Source organism: Micropterus salmoides, unplaced genomic scaffold (genome assembly GCF_014851395.1).
Source record: "Micropterus salmoides isolate LMB-PRFRI ecotype aquatic unplaced genomic scaffold, ASM1485139v1 Ms_hic_scaffold_8, whole genome shotgun sequence".
Taxonomy (NCBI): domain Eukaryota; kingdom Metazoa; phylum Chordata; class Actinopteri; order Centrarchiformes; family Centrarchidae; genus Micropterus; species Micropterus salmoides.
The window spans coordinates 9557170-9575797 of record NW_024044570.1 but is presented as its reverse complement, the minus strand read 5'-3'; the positions used below and the strand labels follow the sequence as shown (position 1 = coordinate 9575797).

The window sequence follows — 18628 nt, the reverse complement described above, 5'->3', positions numbered from 1 at the left end:
TTCACACATGTGTAGAGGGAGTGAACAATAACCTTATTTTGACACTTAGTGAATCTCTGTAGGTAGAATAAATATACCCAGACAGGAGATCTCCTATTTCATAACAGTTTAAAGTATGCATTACACAATTCATGCAGAATACATTAAGAGCATCTGCTCTGTCCGAGAACAGACTGAGCACACACGTTTAGCTATAATCCCATATAGATTCAACTGTAAATCCGCATAAATCATTAAAGTTAGGGAAGGGATGAGTAAGAGAAGTGGATTAAAAAGGATCATTAATAAAGATTGTCTTTTAACTACTTGGTGTTATTTAGTTCACTCACTTCACAACTGACAAGTGTACAATAATATTTGTTTTGACCATGAATAGAGCGTTTTGACAGTTTACTAAATAAGAAACCCATAGTCAATAGTTCATCATTTGGATTTATTTTAACAAACAGCACAAATGAAACACACCTGAAGACTTTTACATCCACACTCACAAGCTCACATTTTTCCTCACACACACAAAACAGCGACACTACTTGTCCTTCTCCTTCTGTTCCTTGTCTTTCTTGTCTTTCTCAGCTTTGGCCTCCTCCACTTCGTGCTTCTTGATCAGCTCCTCGACTTCCTTCAGCTTCAGCACTTTGATGCAGGTCTTCCCGTTCTCGCGGGTCAGAGTGGCGATCTCCACTGAAACGACAGACACAGACTGTAAGGAACCAGCTGCTGCGCCCTTTACTACATCAGTTTAAACCCTTAAAAACTGTGCTTTTATTGTGATGTTTCATATTGCAAGAAGAAAATGCAAAAAGTGATTATGTACACTTCATATTTGCATATTTCAGTTAGATGGGGTGTCATTGTTAAGATTTTTGGAACATGTTGGAAGCAGGTTACTGTACAGTGATCATCAGACCTGCCACAAAACAAGATGACCAGGTATAATCATCTGTTGACTCTCACTGTCTATTGTGTAGACTTGCCCACATATCATGTCTTTTTAAAAAGGTAAACAAATGAAGCCACATTGAACTCAGAGAAATATCTGGCTCTTTAGCTGCTAACTGCTCCACTATGTTCGCCAGCTGCTATGGACGGGCATTTCAAGCAAAAACACTATTTGATAGTCAAGAACAACAAGATTTCTTTTCTTTTTGAAAATGGTGACCCACCTGTGACAGCTAATCACTAACTGTGTCTGTCTGCTATTTGGTAAGTGAACCAAACAGTAAAGTTGTGGGCTGTAAATCCAAAACAATTACTTGAAAGACACTAAGATAAGGGAGTCTGTGACATTTCTCTGTGGGTGTGTCTCTATAAGCCACCCCTTTAACATCACACAGTATTTGACCTATTGTTAAAATTAAAATATTTATTGTTGGTTCTTTTTGCTGCTTGATTGTTGGCTGTCTGACTATATATACTGTTTCTGTATGCTGGTTGCACGACTGTAAATGTTGTTTTGTTGTCGGGTCTGTCTTGGAAAAGACATCTCTATCTCAACGAGACTGCCAGATCAAGTCTCATTCTTGAAAATGGCCAATATCTGTACAGCACCAACTACTCAAATCTGCACCTTTCTCTGCAGACAGCTTGCTGACGTCCATGGTTTTATTAAGAACTTTAATGGCAAGAGCAAGCGCTGAGGAAAGTGTCATCTCCCCCTCCTTGAAGTCCTGCTTCAGCATGGAGACAGCTGCCTAGGAGTGAGAAAAGGAAACAAAGAGGGACAAAGTAAAAATTTATTTAATCACAAACTAAGTCCCAAAACAACAATCTTCTTGTCAGTGCTGCAAATTGACTTAAGAAAATGTGCAAACGGTCTTCCCATCTGTTTTCAAATATGAAGACTGCATTGTCACCTCAGTTTATCCTCTTCTCTCAGACTATTACCAGCTGCCAATTCTCATATCTCCTCCTGCACAGCTCACGTCATGGAGCACAACACTAACACTGTCAGGATCAGGTGTGTGTTTGCTCACTGGAGACACCCAAACTAATCCAGCATGCACTCAGGGTACCTCTTTGACAAAAGTGATTACACAATGCTCTGAGATTAGCAAAGCCACCATGAATCAGGACTTACACAATTAGCTGCCTCAAGAGTCAGCACTAAGTAGGCCACAGAATGTCTGTTTATTGTGCGCGCCCAGTCTTTTCATGGCCACTGTGTTTAAAAACTCGGTGCAGCTGCGACCTCCAGTGTCAATGTGTGGAATAGCAGTTTTATAATTCCCTGACTTTTGTATGAACACATCGACACAGCGTTCAAATCCAAATATTCAGATTCCACACACTTTATAATTCAACCTATTTTATATAATAATTCTTGGACAAGAGCTTTGAAGCACTCCTGAGAGACTTACAGCACTGTTGTTTCCGATGCAAGTGGCCTTCCAGCCTCCGTAGTTCCCACTGGGGTCGCTCTGGTAGAGCTGGAAGCCGTAGTGTTTATCCCAACCCATGTAGAGCAGCGAGACTCCAAAGGGGCGCTTACCTGCGAGAACAGACACACATATAGTGACTTCAAAATACTCATCTAGCTTAAGTGTCTCTGGTGTTTCTAACTTTTTTGAACCTTAAAACTTTTGTAATTTGTGATAATTCTGTAACTTTTTATGCTAATATGACGACACTTTCACATTACATTAGTTGATTTTGTTTGGTGACATCAGTTTCTTTAGGCCATTTCAGATGTAGTGTACAGAAGACGGTAATCATTTATGTATAAACATTCAGGTAACCTGATTGTTTTAGAACTAGGGATGCACCCATCCAATTTGGATATTGGCCTGATACTGACAGCTGGATCTGGAATCAGTAGCTGCTTTCACACACAGATGCCCCAATAAACGTGGAAAGAATGTCTGCCAATATGCCGCATTAGCTCATTCGTACTGAACACAACATTGCGGCATAATCCCGCAAATATGTGTTATTTTACACAGCTATCTAGCTTTCTGGGTTAGACAGTGGAGAAAAAATAAAAATAAAAAAAAATATAGGGCCGTGACCTGTAACACAACAGAAACGCCACAACTGTCCCGACATACCGGTTGTTGCACACACATTGTTCCACCTCTGTTACTACCAATATTCCTGACTCAGAGCCGGATCAAATCTGACCCCCCTTTCCGGCTCCATACCTCCATACAGCGCAGCGAGCCGGCATATGGCCGTAATAGATCCTCGGGCAGAGGTCTGTTGTCTGTTCCAGAGTCTCGACTGAAAACTAAAGGGACAGAGCGTTTGCTGTCAGGGCCCCGAGGCTCTGGAACAGCCTGCCCGAGGAAATCAGGTCGGCTGAGTCAGTGAACTCTTTTAAGTCCCTTCTTAAAACATACTTTTATAGGAGAGCCTTTCCCGATCTTATTTGACTTTATTTTATCCCTTTTATTTTATTGTATTTTACTAATTTTATATTAATTTTTCATGCTCTTATCTTGTTGTTTTTTTTGTAACTTGTTTTTGAAAAGTGCTCTACAAATAAGGATTATTATTATTATTATTATTATAATAATCCCAAAAATAAGGCAGTGTGACGGCAGCTACAGACAAGGGCCAATTTATTCATTTAAATTATGCACGTACTATGCAATGCATCAGCAGTACACTGGTCGAGGCGAACTGTTTGCATTGAGAACTAATAGAGCATGGAGGGAGCTAAAAACATGGGGTTAGCAGTTTGGAGGCATTTCAAGCTTCACTACTTCCAATATCTGCAAGCCAATGCTTCAGTGGGTGCCGGTAGCACTTAATCAAGCACCTCCAGAAGCATCATGCCAAAGGCCAAGATTCCCAGTCCTCACAGCGAGGAACACAGCTGATTCATTTATTCATCACTGGTATTGGATCGGTAGTCGGCAACGGCCGATACCCAAAGCCCAGCAATTGGTATCGCGAGCCTCCCACAGCTTTCTGATGAAATACACATTTTCACATTAATTGTTTCAAATGGTTGTCTCTCAACCAAAAAATAATAATAAAATAGAAATTGGCAGCTAACTAGACAGGGATCTGCAGCTAAGCAAATAAACCTGCCTATTAATTTTCACAAACCAGTTAGTTTTCATGTAAGAGGTTGTGGGTTGCTGTCAATGAATTAGACAATGAATTACAAAGATAGGCTAAATACTCCAACTGGAAAAATAAGTCTCACAATTTGGCCCTCGTATAGATTATATCAAAACTGTTTTTATCAGGATGTAAACTCTGCATGCAGATGAAACACTTGTCTCTTGCTAAGACCGAACTGTGTGGTGCTGCTTTGTACCTCCAAATTGGGTGTAGGCCTGTTTGATGTCACACAACGCTGTGACCAGCTGCTCGCAGGGGATTGGCTCCTGGTACTGCAACAGATACCTGTAACAGCAACACAGACCATCACTTTCAAATTTGGATATTTGGCTGCAGCAGAAATGAAAAAGGCTGTGTTCGAGACCGGAGCTTACCTCTGGGCTATGAGCCTCAGCTCATTGGTCAGTACGTTGGCATCTGATGTGATTCCTGCCACGCTGCACGCCATGTCTCTGCAAAGAAATGTGAAGATGTAGGATCATTGCAAAAGCAGATTTTTCTCTGTATATTTAAACATTGTTAATACCAATCATAAGATAATGCTAGCTGTTGAAATGTGTCATTGCGATTGAATTTCTTTTTTTTTTTTTTTTTAAATGCAGTTTTAAATAAAAGTTTATTTGATAGAGACAGATGCTATAAACATAGAGAATTGTACAACAATTATCCAATGCACAGCATCACAGCATTTATAGCTACTGCTAATTTCCAATGCCTGTCCCTAGGTTGATGAAAGTCATGAATGATTTAATGCCTTTTTAAAGTTGTACATCTGTAAACTATGAACATTGGCACACTGCCAACCAATGCCACTCAAATAAGACAATAAGTCTGAAGCAGAAGTAACTCACTCATTCAGCTTGTAGATTTTCTCTGAGAAAAACACTTCATCCAGCAGCTTGTGAATGTTCCTCCGCTCAGCAGCCAGCAGCACTCCGTCATTGGCTAAAATTCCCAGGCAGGTGCCAGCGTGGCCGATGGCTTCCATGGCATACTCGACCTGATACAGACGCCCTGTGAATGACACACAGTCCTGTCAAGATAGGGATGCAAGCACAAAGAACTAAAGGGCAAGAAATTTTTAAATAAACAAGACGCCTGATCATGGCTTTAACAAGTAAAAAGTTATACATGTGGTCAAAACATTCTTCAAAAAAATTAGTGTGAACTAAAATAAAATGCAAGAAACACAGTAAACAACTTGCATTATTAAAAGAACTCTTACCCTCTGGTGAGAAAATGGTTGTTCGTGAATCATATCGACGGGACTGAAAGGAAACAGAAAATAGATGCAAGCTCATTGGAATTTACTTAACTTCACAATACAAACCACAGAGCTATATATATATATATATATAAAAAATACAGTATTATGTGGGTATTCCATGAGTTTCTTAATTTTGTTCCAGCAATCTAGATTAAGTAGAGTGCGTAGGTTATAAACAGTTTCTCCAATTGCTCCCAGGTCCCTGAAGAATTTCTTCCTTCGATGAGAGTACTTTTTTCAATGAACTAGTACATGCTCCACTGATTCCTTGTCGCCACATTCACCCTTTCCATGGAGGATGTTTACCAATCAGAGCCAGCCCACTCCTCAGCAACATAGAGCCCAAACCTCAATCTGGATACAACTACTGCATCTCTTCTCTTGCATTTAAAAGTGAATTTTTCTTTCTCTACAATTCTCTGTACTGAAAAATAGGTCCTCCCCTTCCTTTCAGTCTCCCTTGAATTTAGCCACATTTATTTTACTGACCTATTTATTATTTCTGTGTAATCAAGTGACCGTATTTTAAATTAAAGTGCATTTTTTCCTTCATGCATTTCTTTGCCACCTCATCTGCCTCCTCACCCATGTGTGCCATAGAAAACCCACCTCACATCCTGCCTTGTAAATTCTATACAACACCTGTAAAACTTCCACAATTATATCAGGCCTGGACTTTGGTTTAGTCTAAGAAGCTAATCAGCTATACACATCTAACAAATCAACATTCAACAATGGAGGTAACTCACCATTTTTGGAGACTGCAGTCAAACCCTGTCACTGTGGAAAACAAATACAGAATTCTTCTGATTGTCTTTATGAATACAGTGGAGTTTACAGGAGCTAACCAGCTAGCTTAAAACATTAACTAGCTAAAGATCTGTTTGGTCATCTGCGGCTCGGTCTCATCGAAAGTGAAAGAAACAAAACTAAGAAACGTCAATCTTGTCCAGCAGTTGTACAACTACTACTCGACACGGACTAAGGTTAGTATTAAACTCCTATATCAGCTCAGGTTGTTCAGCTTCACGCTAACTGATGCCCAGTTAAGTGCTAATAACACACAGATGGAGATGAATCAACAAAATCTTAGCCACCGCTGCGCGCGACTCTTTCACACTTAGCTAGCTAGAAACTAGTCTTTTATTTAAATCTTTCACACGCGAACCAAGAAAAGAAGACATTAACGTTAGATAAAACAGCGCTATATTCTTAATTTACAAACAACAAAACACTTACCGCTTAAAGAGCTGTCTGTACGGCGCGTTTTGATGACATAACCAAAAGTCGCTGGGTCGATGACAATTAGACGCGACTCTGTTTATGTTCGTCTCTGGTTTATTTGTGTATGTAGCGCATTATGGTTTTAATCCATGGATATATTTGTGAAAAACAAATATATTAATGTATATTGTCTGCTACGTGGAAGCAGTGAGTTACAAACTCAATTTCACTTGTGAAATCTACCTTGTACCTTGTAGTACCTTGATAAATTTTTCTAATACCTCGTGGCTTCTCTCTCCATCCAAACTACCTTTTTGAATATCACCAGCAAGCAATGCTGACATCTAAGTTTTGTTTTGTGCACAACTTAAGCCGTCATACAATAAAAATTTTGGGCAATGAATTGTCTTGCAGGATTTGTTAGTTGCTGGACAAAGTCTGATGATCTGTTTCTATGATGGCAAGCAGCCCAGTGTTAAGCCAGTCAACATGCCCCAACACAGAGCTACGGGGTTTCACTTAATGACACTCTTGAAAGTGTCATTAAGTTTTAAATCAGTCTCCCTCCCCTTAACCACTCACTGCACTTCAGAGTTAAACACAGCATGCGTCTGTCTTTCCCCCGTTTTCACTGCAGCTCTGCGTCGTAAGGAAGCGCTTTGCATTCACCAAAGAAAAAAAAATTGGAAGCCTTATCTCATAATTACGAGATCAGGATGTCATAATTACGAGATAAGATGTCATAATGACGAGAAAATATGTCATAATTACGAGATGAGGATCTTGTAATTATGACATCAGGATCTCTTAATTATGAGATCAGGATGTCGTAATTACGAGAAAAGATGTCATAATGACGAGAAAAGATGTCATAATGACGAGAAAAGATGTCATAATGACGAGATAAGATGTCATAATGACGAGAAAAGATGTCATAATGACGAGATAAGATGTCATAATGACGAGAAAAGATGTCATAATAACGAGATAAGATCAGGATCTCGTAATTATGAGAAAAGATGTCATAATTACGAGATGAGGATCTTGTAATTATGACATCAGGATCTCTTAATTATGAGATCAGGATGTCGTAATTATGATAAAAGATCTCGATATTTTAGAAATAACTGGAAAGGTGCCATTTACAGTAGTAATATGGCACCTTTCCAGTTATCTGTAACTGATCTGTATCTCATAATTTTTTTTCTTTGGTGAATGCAATGCGCTTCGTACAAAGATGCCCACTTCATTGGATTTAAGCAGACTGCTGATCACTACTTTGAATCTGTTCTTGGTTTCATGAGTCACAAAGTCTAGCCATTATCATCATTAAAATAACCGTGACACAAAGCAAAATGCCCAAGGAATCATTGTGGAAACTGACACACTGTCTGATACCTGTGTCTGACAGTGTGTCATCTCAGGTGAGTCTGAGACATTACCGCGTGAGAATATTTTGTCATAAGTGTTTGATCTAATGAGTTGAAATACCCTGAACACCCCATATTCTCTGAAACCAAGAAAGTCTTAATTATGAACAGCTGCCAATAAACTTAGCTAACTAATCTCTAACTTTAATAACTATCTCAGAACGTCTTCTCTATTTTCACTGTAATTACTACAAGGTGACATTGTTTTTTCTTAGAAGTTACTTGGAAATTAAGTATTAACTATTAAATAAAGCATTACTGTCTTATTGCCCAACATAAATAACATTTAAATGAATACTGATTCCTTTATTCATTAATTTTTGTAAATATGCTTTTTTTGTATTGTTGTTAAGACTTGGATGAGGAGATTCCTCTCGCATGTCCATGAAATAGAAAGCCGCCACCAGCAGCCCAGTAATACTGAGTCCTTCATTTATTGTTGGTCTAAACTTTGTGGGAGATCAGCTTATTTGTTTTCCACATTGTGGGTTTTACATTCTACACTTTTAACTTGATATTTCTTTGTTAATTGGTTGAGCTTTAGATGTGATGTAATGTGGAATTTGTTACCTTTGGACAGAGCAAGGCTACCCGTTCCAGCCTGTTTCCAGTCTTAATGCTAAGCTGAACTAAACTAACCAACTGCTAGTGTTAGCTTCATAATAACTGTACAAGAAATGGTATAAATCTTCTTATCTAACTCTTGACAAGACTGTGAATAAGTGTATTTCCCCAGCAGTAACAGATGGAATGATTACAGCAAGCAAAACCTGCTTCATTGTTCTTATGTGCAGTATTTTAAGACTTGGTGATGGGATTCAAATGAAAGGATGGAATCAAAAATAAAGCAGATAGGCCTACATTTAGGCATTTGATTTTAAAACCATTAAAACCTTACTTTTTGGTTTAGAGTGGTCATATTTAGGTAAAGCAGAGAAGATTTATGTAATTAATAATTTTCACCACCAGGGGGCCACCTTGCTTTGAATGTATCTGCTCGGATTTTTTTTGCACTCAATCTAGAAATAACTAAAACGGACCAGTCAAGAATCAGCTTCAGTGTAGAAATGCTCAAAGCTGCTGCTGCACAGGGCTGATCTATGGTCAGTGCAGTAAATCAGGGGTGTTGCTAGCAGACCCTGACCTCTGACCTCTGGGCAGGTGGCAGTGGTGGTGTGTGTGCAAAGTCGTTTTTTAACTCAGACAGTGTGCTCAGTCTCTATCCTTGGATTTTCTTCTAATGGACTTTCAGTCATTCCTCTATTTATTCCAATCAAAATGTCATCACTGCTTTAGATGTAGTAGAGAAAATCATCCTGACTCACCCTGAGTGCTTAATGAACCTAGTATAGTTTCAAACCATTGTAAAGAGGAGTTGCTACTGAAACTGAAGAGCTGTTTTCTAAAGCTTATTCATCTAATTTTTATTCAACATCAAACCAAGCACACATCACGATTCTAATGAATAATGATACAGTCATCTCTGTTGTCAGCCAAGTCAGTCATCTTGGAAATCACATGATCAATATATTAGTGAAATGGATATACAGTACTGTAGCATTGTGGAAAAAAACTCTTTGTTTCTTGTTTGAGGTTTTCCTCTGAGTTATACAGCTGAGTGTTGCCATAGTCTGGCAGCTTACCTTGAGATTATCAAAAATAATCACATCCTCACATTGTTCTCCGGGGATTGGCGCAGGGAAGTAGAGAGCTGCAGCTGCAACACCTCAATAAACAACCCATAACACAGCACTGTTTATTCAGAGATGAGGAGTATACTGTGTTTTGATTTGTTTTGTTGGCCCAAGTGTCCACTGTGGAGCTGGCTCACAGATCCTCCTGGATCAGCCTGAAGACAGAGTTTATAGCTCTTTCCCTATATTTATCTTTGAAAGGCCTTTGACACAGGTCTCACATTGCTCTCACTGCACAGTGTAATTTTTAACATTTGATCTGAACCCAAAACATCTACTCTATGACTTCTCAGAATTAATCTCCTTTAGCAAATAACCACATTGTTTTGACAAACAGGCTTACAGCTGAGTGATGGATATGAACTATCCAATCTCCTCTGGAATTTTTTTGATATAACTAAATGGGGTTATGTTGTTGTAATTATTATTAGCTGCTAGTGCTGGAGGCATTATTCAAATGGATTTTTATTAGTTCCTATAAACTCAAAGCAGTGGCAAAGGGGATCCAACACCCATGTGAAATTTAGGGACAGAAAAATCAGCTCAGTTCTTTTCACCTACCTTTTGTGGAAGGTCAAGTCCTCAAACAACTCTTGCAACAAGTGAAATGTGTCTTTACAATGCCATTATGTAGGATGTGGAGTTAAACTAAAGCCAAATATATGTTTTTCATAGCAGACATCAACTAACTTATTTTCAATTGCTGCATTGCATTCTGGAATGGAGGTATCAAATGCCTAACTGACAAAATGTAGTTAAAAGTTATCAGACGTTAAAAGTTAAAAAACATAACTCAAAACACAGGTTAGATAATTAAAACAAAATGTAAAAAGAAATGTAGCTTTACACTTTTCCTCCTCCTTTAATCAGTATAAATATACAGTGGGGCCAAAAAGTATTTAGTCAGCCACTGATTGTGCAAGTTCTCCTACTTAGAAAGATGAGAGAGGTCTGTAATTTTCATCATAGGTACACTTCAACTATGAGAGACAAAATGAGAAAAGAAAATCCAGGAAATCACATTGTAGGATTTTTAAAGAATTTATTTGTAAATTATGGTGGAAAATAAGTATTTGGTCACCCACAAACAAGCAAGATTTCTGGCTCTTACAGACCTGTAACTTCTTCTTTAAGAAGCTCTTCTGTCCTCCACTCGTTACCTGTATTAATGGCACCTGTTTGAACTTGTTATCTGTATAAAAGACACCTGTCCACAGCCTCAAACAGTTAGACTCCAAACTCAACCATGTCTAAGACCAAAGAGCTGTCGAAGGACACCAGGAAGAAAATTGTAGACCTGCACCAGGCTGGGAAGAGTGAATCTACAATAGGCAAGCAGTTTAGTGTCAACTGTGGGAGCAATTGTAAGAAAATGGAAGACATACAAGACCGTTGATAATCTCCCTCGATCTGGGGCTCCATGCAAGATCTCATCCCGTGGGGTCAAAATGATCATGAGAACGGTGAGCAAAAATCCCAGAACTACATGGAGGGACCTGATGAATGACCTGCAGAGAGCTGGGATCAAAGTAACAAAGGCTACTATCAGTAACACACTATGCTGAGAAATCCTGCAGTGCCAGGCGTGTCCCCCGCTTAAGCCAGTACATGTCCAGGCCCGTCTGAAGTTTGCCAGAGAGCATATGGATGATCCAGAATAGGATTGGGAGAATATCATGTGGTCAGATGAAACCAAAATAGAACTTTCTGGTAAAAACTCGTCGTGTTTGGAGGAAGAAGAATGCAGAGTTGCATCCCAAGAACACCATACCTACTGTGAAGCATGGGGGAGGAAACATCATGCTTTGGGGCTGTTTTTCTGCAAAGGGGGCAGGAAAACTGATCCGTGTTAAGGGAAGAATGAACGGGGCCATGTATCGTGAGATTTTAAGCCAAAACCTCCTTCCATCAGTGAGAGCCTTGAAGATGGAACGTGGCTGGGTCTTCCAGCATGACAATGATCCCAAACACACCGCTCGGGCAACGAAGGAGTGGCTCTGTAAAAAGCATTTCAAGGTCCTGGAGTGGCCTAGCCAGTCTCCAGACCTCAACCCCATAGAAAACTTTGAGGGAGTTGAAAGTCCGTGTTGCCCAGCGACCGTCCCAAAACATCACTGCTCTAGAGGGGATCTGCATGGAGGAATGGGCCAAAATACCAGCTACAGTGTGTGCACACCTGGTGAAGACTTACAGGAAACGTTTGACCTCTGTAATTGCCAGCAAAGGTTATGTTACAAAGTACTGAGTTGAACTTTTGTTATTGACCAAATGCTTATTTTCCACCATAATTTACAAATAAATTCTTTAAAAATCCTACAATGTGATTTCCTGGAGATTTTTTTTTTTTTTTTTCTCATTTTGTCTCATAGTTGAAGTGTACCTATGATGAAAATTACAGACCTCATCTTTCTAAGTAGGAGAACTTGCACAATCTGTGGCTGATTAAATACTTTTTGGTGTGTGTGTGTATATATTATATAAAAAGTGAAAGTTGATTAAATTATTAAAACCTAAATTTTTCACTCTTGTATTTATCTCTAAGTTTTTTTTTTTTATTTTTTTATCTCTTTCATTTTCATATTCCTACAAAGCAGATTGTTTGGCTAGCTTAACTGAAAACACTGGGATGTCCTCAACCATTAGGCCTAGATGCATAATTCTGGCCTCCTTTAATAGATCAGGAGCTAAGGAATATAAATCAACTGTAAATTAACCTATTTATTTTTCTATTAAATAGAGTAAATGGAGATGCAATAAAGAAGAACATATTTTCATCCTCGCCTGGTATAAATGTACATTTTAATAGCAAAACCATCATCCTGTAGATTATAATGCAACTGAATATCTGATAATACCCCTGGATTACAGCTGTAACTGTAAATTTGATGAAAAGAAACTAATACACAACAGTTATTACAATTTTTTAAAAATATACCAGGCAAATATCCATGTTTTGGCCATATTTACTGTTTACATGTTCACTTTTATTGGCAGTTTTCTTCAAAGCACTTCTGTCCATACAACCATGTTCCAAATAACATAAAGCTTCCAAAACATTGAAATATTGATAAAAACTCTGAATTGATGAACATTCCTATGACCAAAACCACTCCACAACTTGAGAATAGAACATCCTTACAGGGCTGTGTGGGCTCTTTCTCTTTGTATTGAGCAGACGAATCGTTTGATATATCGGATGTCTGTGTAGCTCCTACGGGTCGGCCAGTAGACAACGATAAAGACAGTTGTTCCAAAGCAACATTTATCTCCTTCATTTTGAGGAGAGAAACGAAACCTAACAGCTCAGGGATAGCGCAATACCAAGATGGCCATCTAGGAGATATTTTCACGCACAGAAAGAACACAGAAAAGCCAAAGAAAAAGTAAGTCAGTGGTTGTAACTGTATATGTATTTTGGTACATTTGTTGTTATTATTATCCGGCTAATAGGTCAGTCAGTTTAGTGATTTGAGTGATATGAGTTACACAGCTGATCATAGCTGGAGCTGAGCTTTCTTTAGAGTGGTCGGACTGCGGTGAATGAGATGAAAATATCTGGATGTCAATAACTGCAGCCATGTACAGTGATTACAGAGCGATTTATGTTGTGATATAAGTTCATTTAGATGCTTGGTGATTGATGTGTGTTTGGTATGGAAAAAAATGGTTTGATGTCCCTGAGTCCTAGCTTCACGGAGGTGTGTGGAATGCATTGGGTGACAAAATACTAGGTTCAGTATAACCAGCAGTATCAGCAGTATAACCTCAGGCCGGTTACAAAAGATTTTAAAAAATCACCTTTCAGGATTTTAAGGGCTCCGTAGCTTTCAAAGACAGCATGAAAGAAAAACAAATTTGGGAACCACTGGTGTATAGCCTAAATGCTGTGTGTGTGTATTTTAAGTTGGTTTGGTTTTTGTTCTCGGTTTCGTGAGTCACAAAGTCTTCCCATCGTCATCACTAGACAAAATTTGGAAGCTGTGATACAAAGCAAAATTAGTGAATTTTGAAATGACGGGATGCCCAAGGGATCATTGCCAGGAACTGAAACAGGTATTAGACAGTGTGTCATGTCAGGTGGGTGTAAGATATTTTGGCTTGAGAATATTGCATAATAAGTGATTCATCATTTCCATTGGGAACCACGGCAGTCAAAGAACAGTTTCCGTCTTATAGTTTTAGTTGTAAAATGGCACAATGTATGGGCACCTACACCCATATGGCTCTTTGTTTAGTCAAAACCCAACCAATCCCATAACTGGCTCTGCCTTGTTTGTCTAGATTGACAGACATGGATTTTGTTATAAAAAATAAAATGGTAATTAGCAGGTCTGTAGCCAGGATTTTAGAAATATTTAACTCATGGGGTGAACACAACACACTCACTGACACCAAAAATAAAGTCTTGGAACATTTTGTATTATTTGGATTGTATTTATTAAGTTTTAATTTGAATAGCTGCCAATAAAATCAATTAACTAACTCAAATAACTGTCTCAGAGCTTCTTCTCTATTTTCACTGTAATTGCTACCCGGTGACATTGTTATTTTTTGGAAATTACTAGGAAATTAACCACTGTTAAATAAAGTGTTACAGTTAGTTGAGAAATACTGAATCTTTTATTCATTCATTTTGGTAAATACGTTTTTGTTAAGAAGAAGTCCTCTCTCGTGTCTATCCATTATATATGAAGCTACCGCCAGCAGCCAGTTATCTTAGCTATAAAGACTGGAAAGTTTGTGGTTTTTAGACTACACTTTTAACGAGATATAATTTGTTCATTTGTAGGCGCAAGGCTTGCTCTTGTCTCCAGTCTTCATGCTAACCTAAGCTGCAAGCTGTAGCTTCATATTTAGACTAACTCTTGGAAAGAATGTGAATAAGCCAACATGTCAAACTATTCCTTGAATTTGGCAGTATCTTTATTCTACATTAGATAATCGAACTCTAGCAATTTCTGCATATGGACTCATAATACAGTAAAAAATGCTGCTGAAATAGCAAAAGGCCCCTTTGTTGCTGCTTTCTCAGATTTTTATCCCATCTCAGTTTTCTGGTTGACAGAAGAGTCATGTCGGCCTCCTGGCTATGCTCTTCACCACTTCAGCCGTTCCAGTCTATTGTCTCCATCAGCCCACCCTCTGCCCTCAGCTACTGTCTCTGTTATTTTATGAGAAGCTCCTGTCATTTTGGACACTGATGCTGGCCTGAACACTGACGCTGGCCTGAATGTGCACGCCGAGGGCCCCTCGATGCGGAGTTGGATTCCAACTTTCAGGGCCAAAGGGAGGATTTCCTTTTCAAAATGTCTGGCTGGTAAATATGTCACCAAGCTGGAAACCGATCCCATGAAAAACAGGTGTGATGTTTTCAAACAGGAGAGTGTGCGATCTGTTTCTTCCCTCACACACACTTGGAGGTAAAGAGTGTCATTCTGCCAGCAGAGGTATTGTCTGTCAAGAGTAAGCAGCCCTGGAGCAGTTTATCTGCTGATCTGCTGCTAAATCTTCTCTAATTAGATTCACTGTGTGTGTTATTTCTATGCACCTCAAAAAGAGTTGAATTTCACTGAACACCCCCACGGTGATAACTAAGATGAGACGACACTGACCTTTCAACTGACAAATTCATTGTGACAAGGAGGGTTGATTTGTAATGGGAGGATTGACTCACAGAGAGCTTGTCATCAACACGTCTCAAAGAAGACAGAACCGTTTTACTCATTCTTATAATTAAGTCACAATTATATACTCCATCATTTCTACAAAATAAATGGATCAACTTCCATCACTTTTTTGCTCTATCTACACCCCCATACACATTTTTGTATAAATACATTGTTTGAATCCACCAATTTATAAGAAGAAAACTGATTTTACATACATTCTTTGACACTTGTTTTTAAAGAAAACATTGTCTGCACCACTCAGCCAGGCTACCTGTTGCTGCTGAGATGGAACTACATTTTGCCAGCTAACTTGTTTTGTTTATATTTGTGAGGGTTGAAGATGTTACAGAACCGGTCATGAGCGATATTAAACCATCCTGGCATCGCACAGGAATATTTGCACACAATTGAGTTTCAGTATAGAATTATAAGATGCAACATCTTCAGCTTAACATATTCAAAACCACAAGAAAACATTATTCACAACTGTGTATACATGTTACAAATTGTGCACTGAACATCAAAAGAAAGAAAAGAACGTTTATCAACATAAAATGTTTTGGTTGTCATCTCTCCCAGGTTTTCACCAAGGGCTCAGTCAGTATGTGAGTATAGCTATTTCAGTCTTTGTGCATCATACATATAGATGACATTTTTGTACCTCATTAAACAAAACACTGCATGGTTCCCCTTGGAAGGTATTATGAAAAATTTAATATATATCTTTTTCTATAACATTGAGACCTATAGTGAATAGGAAAAAAGAAAGTGAAATATAGGTAAAAATGGAAATATTTTTGCTGACCTTTGCCTTAGTTTAAATGCTGTTATTTTCCATATAGCTGAGTGTGTATGTAGAATTGCTTCATAAGTAATGAATTTTAGAGGGAGAATTCATAGACATATCTCTGTTGTTCACAGTAACTGAATACCAAATGTTAGAGAAAAAATGCAACTGCCTGTAAACATTTCAAATAAAGATATTAAAGTGATTTTACATTCTGTTCCATCCATACATCTTTGTGTGTGTGTGTGTGTGTGTGTGTGTGTGTATTTATGTTGGGGAGGGATGTCCACATTTTTGGCCACACCCACACTCATGTCAGTCATGTGCTGAGTGACACTGCCTGTTATCAAAACCTGCATATTCATTCTGTGTGAAAAAGAACAACTGAATGAAATCCAAATTCAACTGCCAATTCCTCACTGGAAAACAATTTCTGTTGTTACACAGGAGGGTGAAACAAGAACCCACCCACCCACACTGCTATATAGCTTCCACCCTATTGCTCTACGTGGACGCGCAATGCGAGTGCACGCACGGTACGACTGGCAGCGGTTGTAGAAGAGAAGAAAAAAGGAGAGAGAGCAGAGCAGAGGAGCTGTGGGAGGAAGGAGACCTGACGGGAAGATTCAAAACAGAAGCTCTCAGGACTACGGCACAGAGAGAGAGAGAGAAAGGGGAAAGATAAAATCTGGATCTTATCTAATAGCAGATTTGGAGATTTGAGCAGCGGGATACGTGGTGCGGGCTGTTACGCACGACAGCGTTTGCCTGCGGTAAAATCAGCCTGAGTTTTTGGACAGGAGACGCACGGCTTGTCTGCTCTTCCTCGTTAGAAAAGAGGGTTTATTGCGGGGAGGTTTACGGAGCAGCGGTCTGAAGACACACTGGAGGAGGTAAGCACCCCTTTCCCCCTTTTCAGTCAGTAAAACGGACCAACAGAGCTCGCAGCGGGGAATGTCAAACCTCCGTCTTGTGGGTTGCTCGCTGTCACTTTAACATCAGCTGCAGTCTCTCGTTCCCCCTTTAAATGTAATATCAGGCCACGTTACATGTATAATTATGAAAGAAACGGATCGACACGGTCAAACTACCCTCCAGCAGCCCTGTACGCACCCAGGGCTCCTGGCTCCCCTCCTCCTCCTCCACCACCTCACATCACCCCCTCCATCGCCGCCACCGCCGCCTCGGATAAATGTCACACTGTTTTCTTACATAATGCGTAAATGTGCAGTTGCAGATGTTGCCTGGTGTATGCTGGACGCTACATCTGGGCTGCAGTTTTGTGTCTGTGGAGTCTGACAGTGCAGCAGCAGCAGTAAAAGTGACGCACTGGTATAAATGAGATACTGGAGAGCTCGAGACATCCAGAGCAGTGCTGGCTGGGTTCATTGTCGCAGAGGAAGGTTGGAGCTCTGAATGGATCTGTGTTATGTTGGTGGCATAACGGCTGTAGGGCTTTGTTTTTTTGTACTATACCGTGTTAAGAGACGAACGGTTGTGAAATTTTGCGTCATGTGTGAGGCGTTTAAGGCTGCTTACATCACACTGCTGCTGCCGCCCGATGGGGCATGGCTGAGGTTTTTTACAGCTGGACACAAGGGTGTTCAGCTGCTTTGCACGTCTAGTTAAACACTGGCAGTGTTGCTGTGGATGGAGCCGAGTGTGTTGATGTAAAAGCTAATGTGTGATCTCCCGTTGATCACAACAAACAGTCACAGACAAACATGGAAGAAGGGATTGAAGCTTCTTTAATTCCAGTACCTCTTAAAACACATTATTGTCCTATATTTAAAATGAGCAACTTTACATTGTGATGCTTAGAGATGAAATGATGAGTCAAATAATAATTTGTAAGTTAAAAATGCCAAAAAATCACTGTTTTCAACTCCTCAAATGTTAATATTTGCTGGGTTTCTTAGTCTTGTATGATATTAAACTATATATCTTTGGGTTGGTCGGGCAAAGCAAGCAATTTGAAGATGTCACCTTGAGCATTTCTACTGTTTTATGACAGTTTGTTGACAAAAGAATGAATTCATTCCAGTCATTCTAAAAAATAATAAGCAGATTAACTGATAATGGCAGTAGTTGTTAGGTTTAGTTATACAGGACATATAAAGTGAAGTCAATTTCTTTTAATAAATGTAGACTTAAAAACTGATGTGTTCCAGATTGCTTTACAAAATAAAGTGTTTTAATCTACTGGTTGTGAATGTGGAGAGAGAGTCTGGAATAGGACAAGTTAACAATGGCCTGGTACAAAGGCACATAATAAGATCATTAGAGCATAAATGGTCTAAAGCAGTTCAGGTGGATTCACCTGTTTGAGATCCTTTATGTGGATGACTCAGTTCAGAGCTAAAAAGCAGCAACAAAGTAGGTTTGCTGCCCAGGTTTCAGCTGTAGCTGAAATTAGGATGAATTTAGTCCACTGACATGGTGAAACAGGCCTGCATGGCCAGGCAGACCAGCAATGCCCCCAAGGT

The 18628-nt window shown here is 39.3% G+C and overlaps 2 protein-coding genes across 12 annotated transcripts in view; one reads left to right on the top strand and one right to left on the bottom strand.

Moving 5' to 3' along the window:
* Positions 1 to 412: 412 nt before the first annotated feature.
* Positions 413 to 6670, bottom strand: psma4 (proteasome 20S subunit alpha 4). Its single transcript, XM_038706810.1, has 9 exons — positions 6578 to 6670; positions 6088 to 6118; positions 5297 to 5339; positions 4923 to 5085; positions 4446 to 4523; positions 4268 to 4356; positions 2361 to 2491; positions 1571 to 1694; positions 413 to 684 (listed from the first exon to the last, which is right to left on the bottom strand). The coding sequence occupies exons 2-9, from the start codon at positions 6088 to 6090 to the stop codon at positions 530 to 532; spliced, it is 786 nt and encodes a 261-aa protein (XP_038562738.1). The 5' UTR covers positions 6091 to 6118; positions 6578 to 6670; the 3' UTR covers positions 413 to 529.
* A 9920-nt stretch (positions 6671 to 16590) lies between these two features.
* The window catches only part of LOC119893251 (unconventional myosin-IXAa-like), a 152296-nt gene continuing 150258 nt past the window's right edge, over positions 16591 to 18628 (top strand). For 4 of the 11 annotated variants that reach the window (XM_038705269.1, XM_038705260.1, XM_038705261.1 and 1 more), the window contains exon 1: positions 16592 to 17035. The gene's annotated coding sequence lies outside the window, so the exon portion shown is untranslated. Of the gene's footprint in view, positions 17036 to 18628 lie in introns of all 11 variants that reach the window. The other 7 variants (XM_038705270.1, XM_038705265.1, XM_038705264.1 and 4 more) reach the window with 3 other exon arrangements.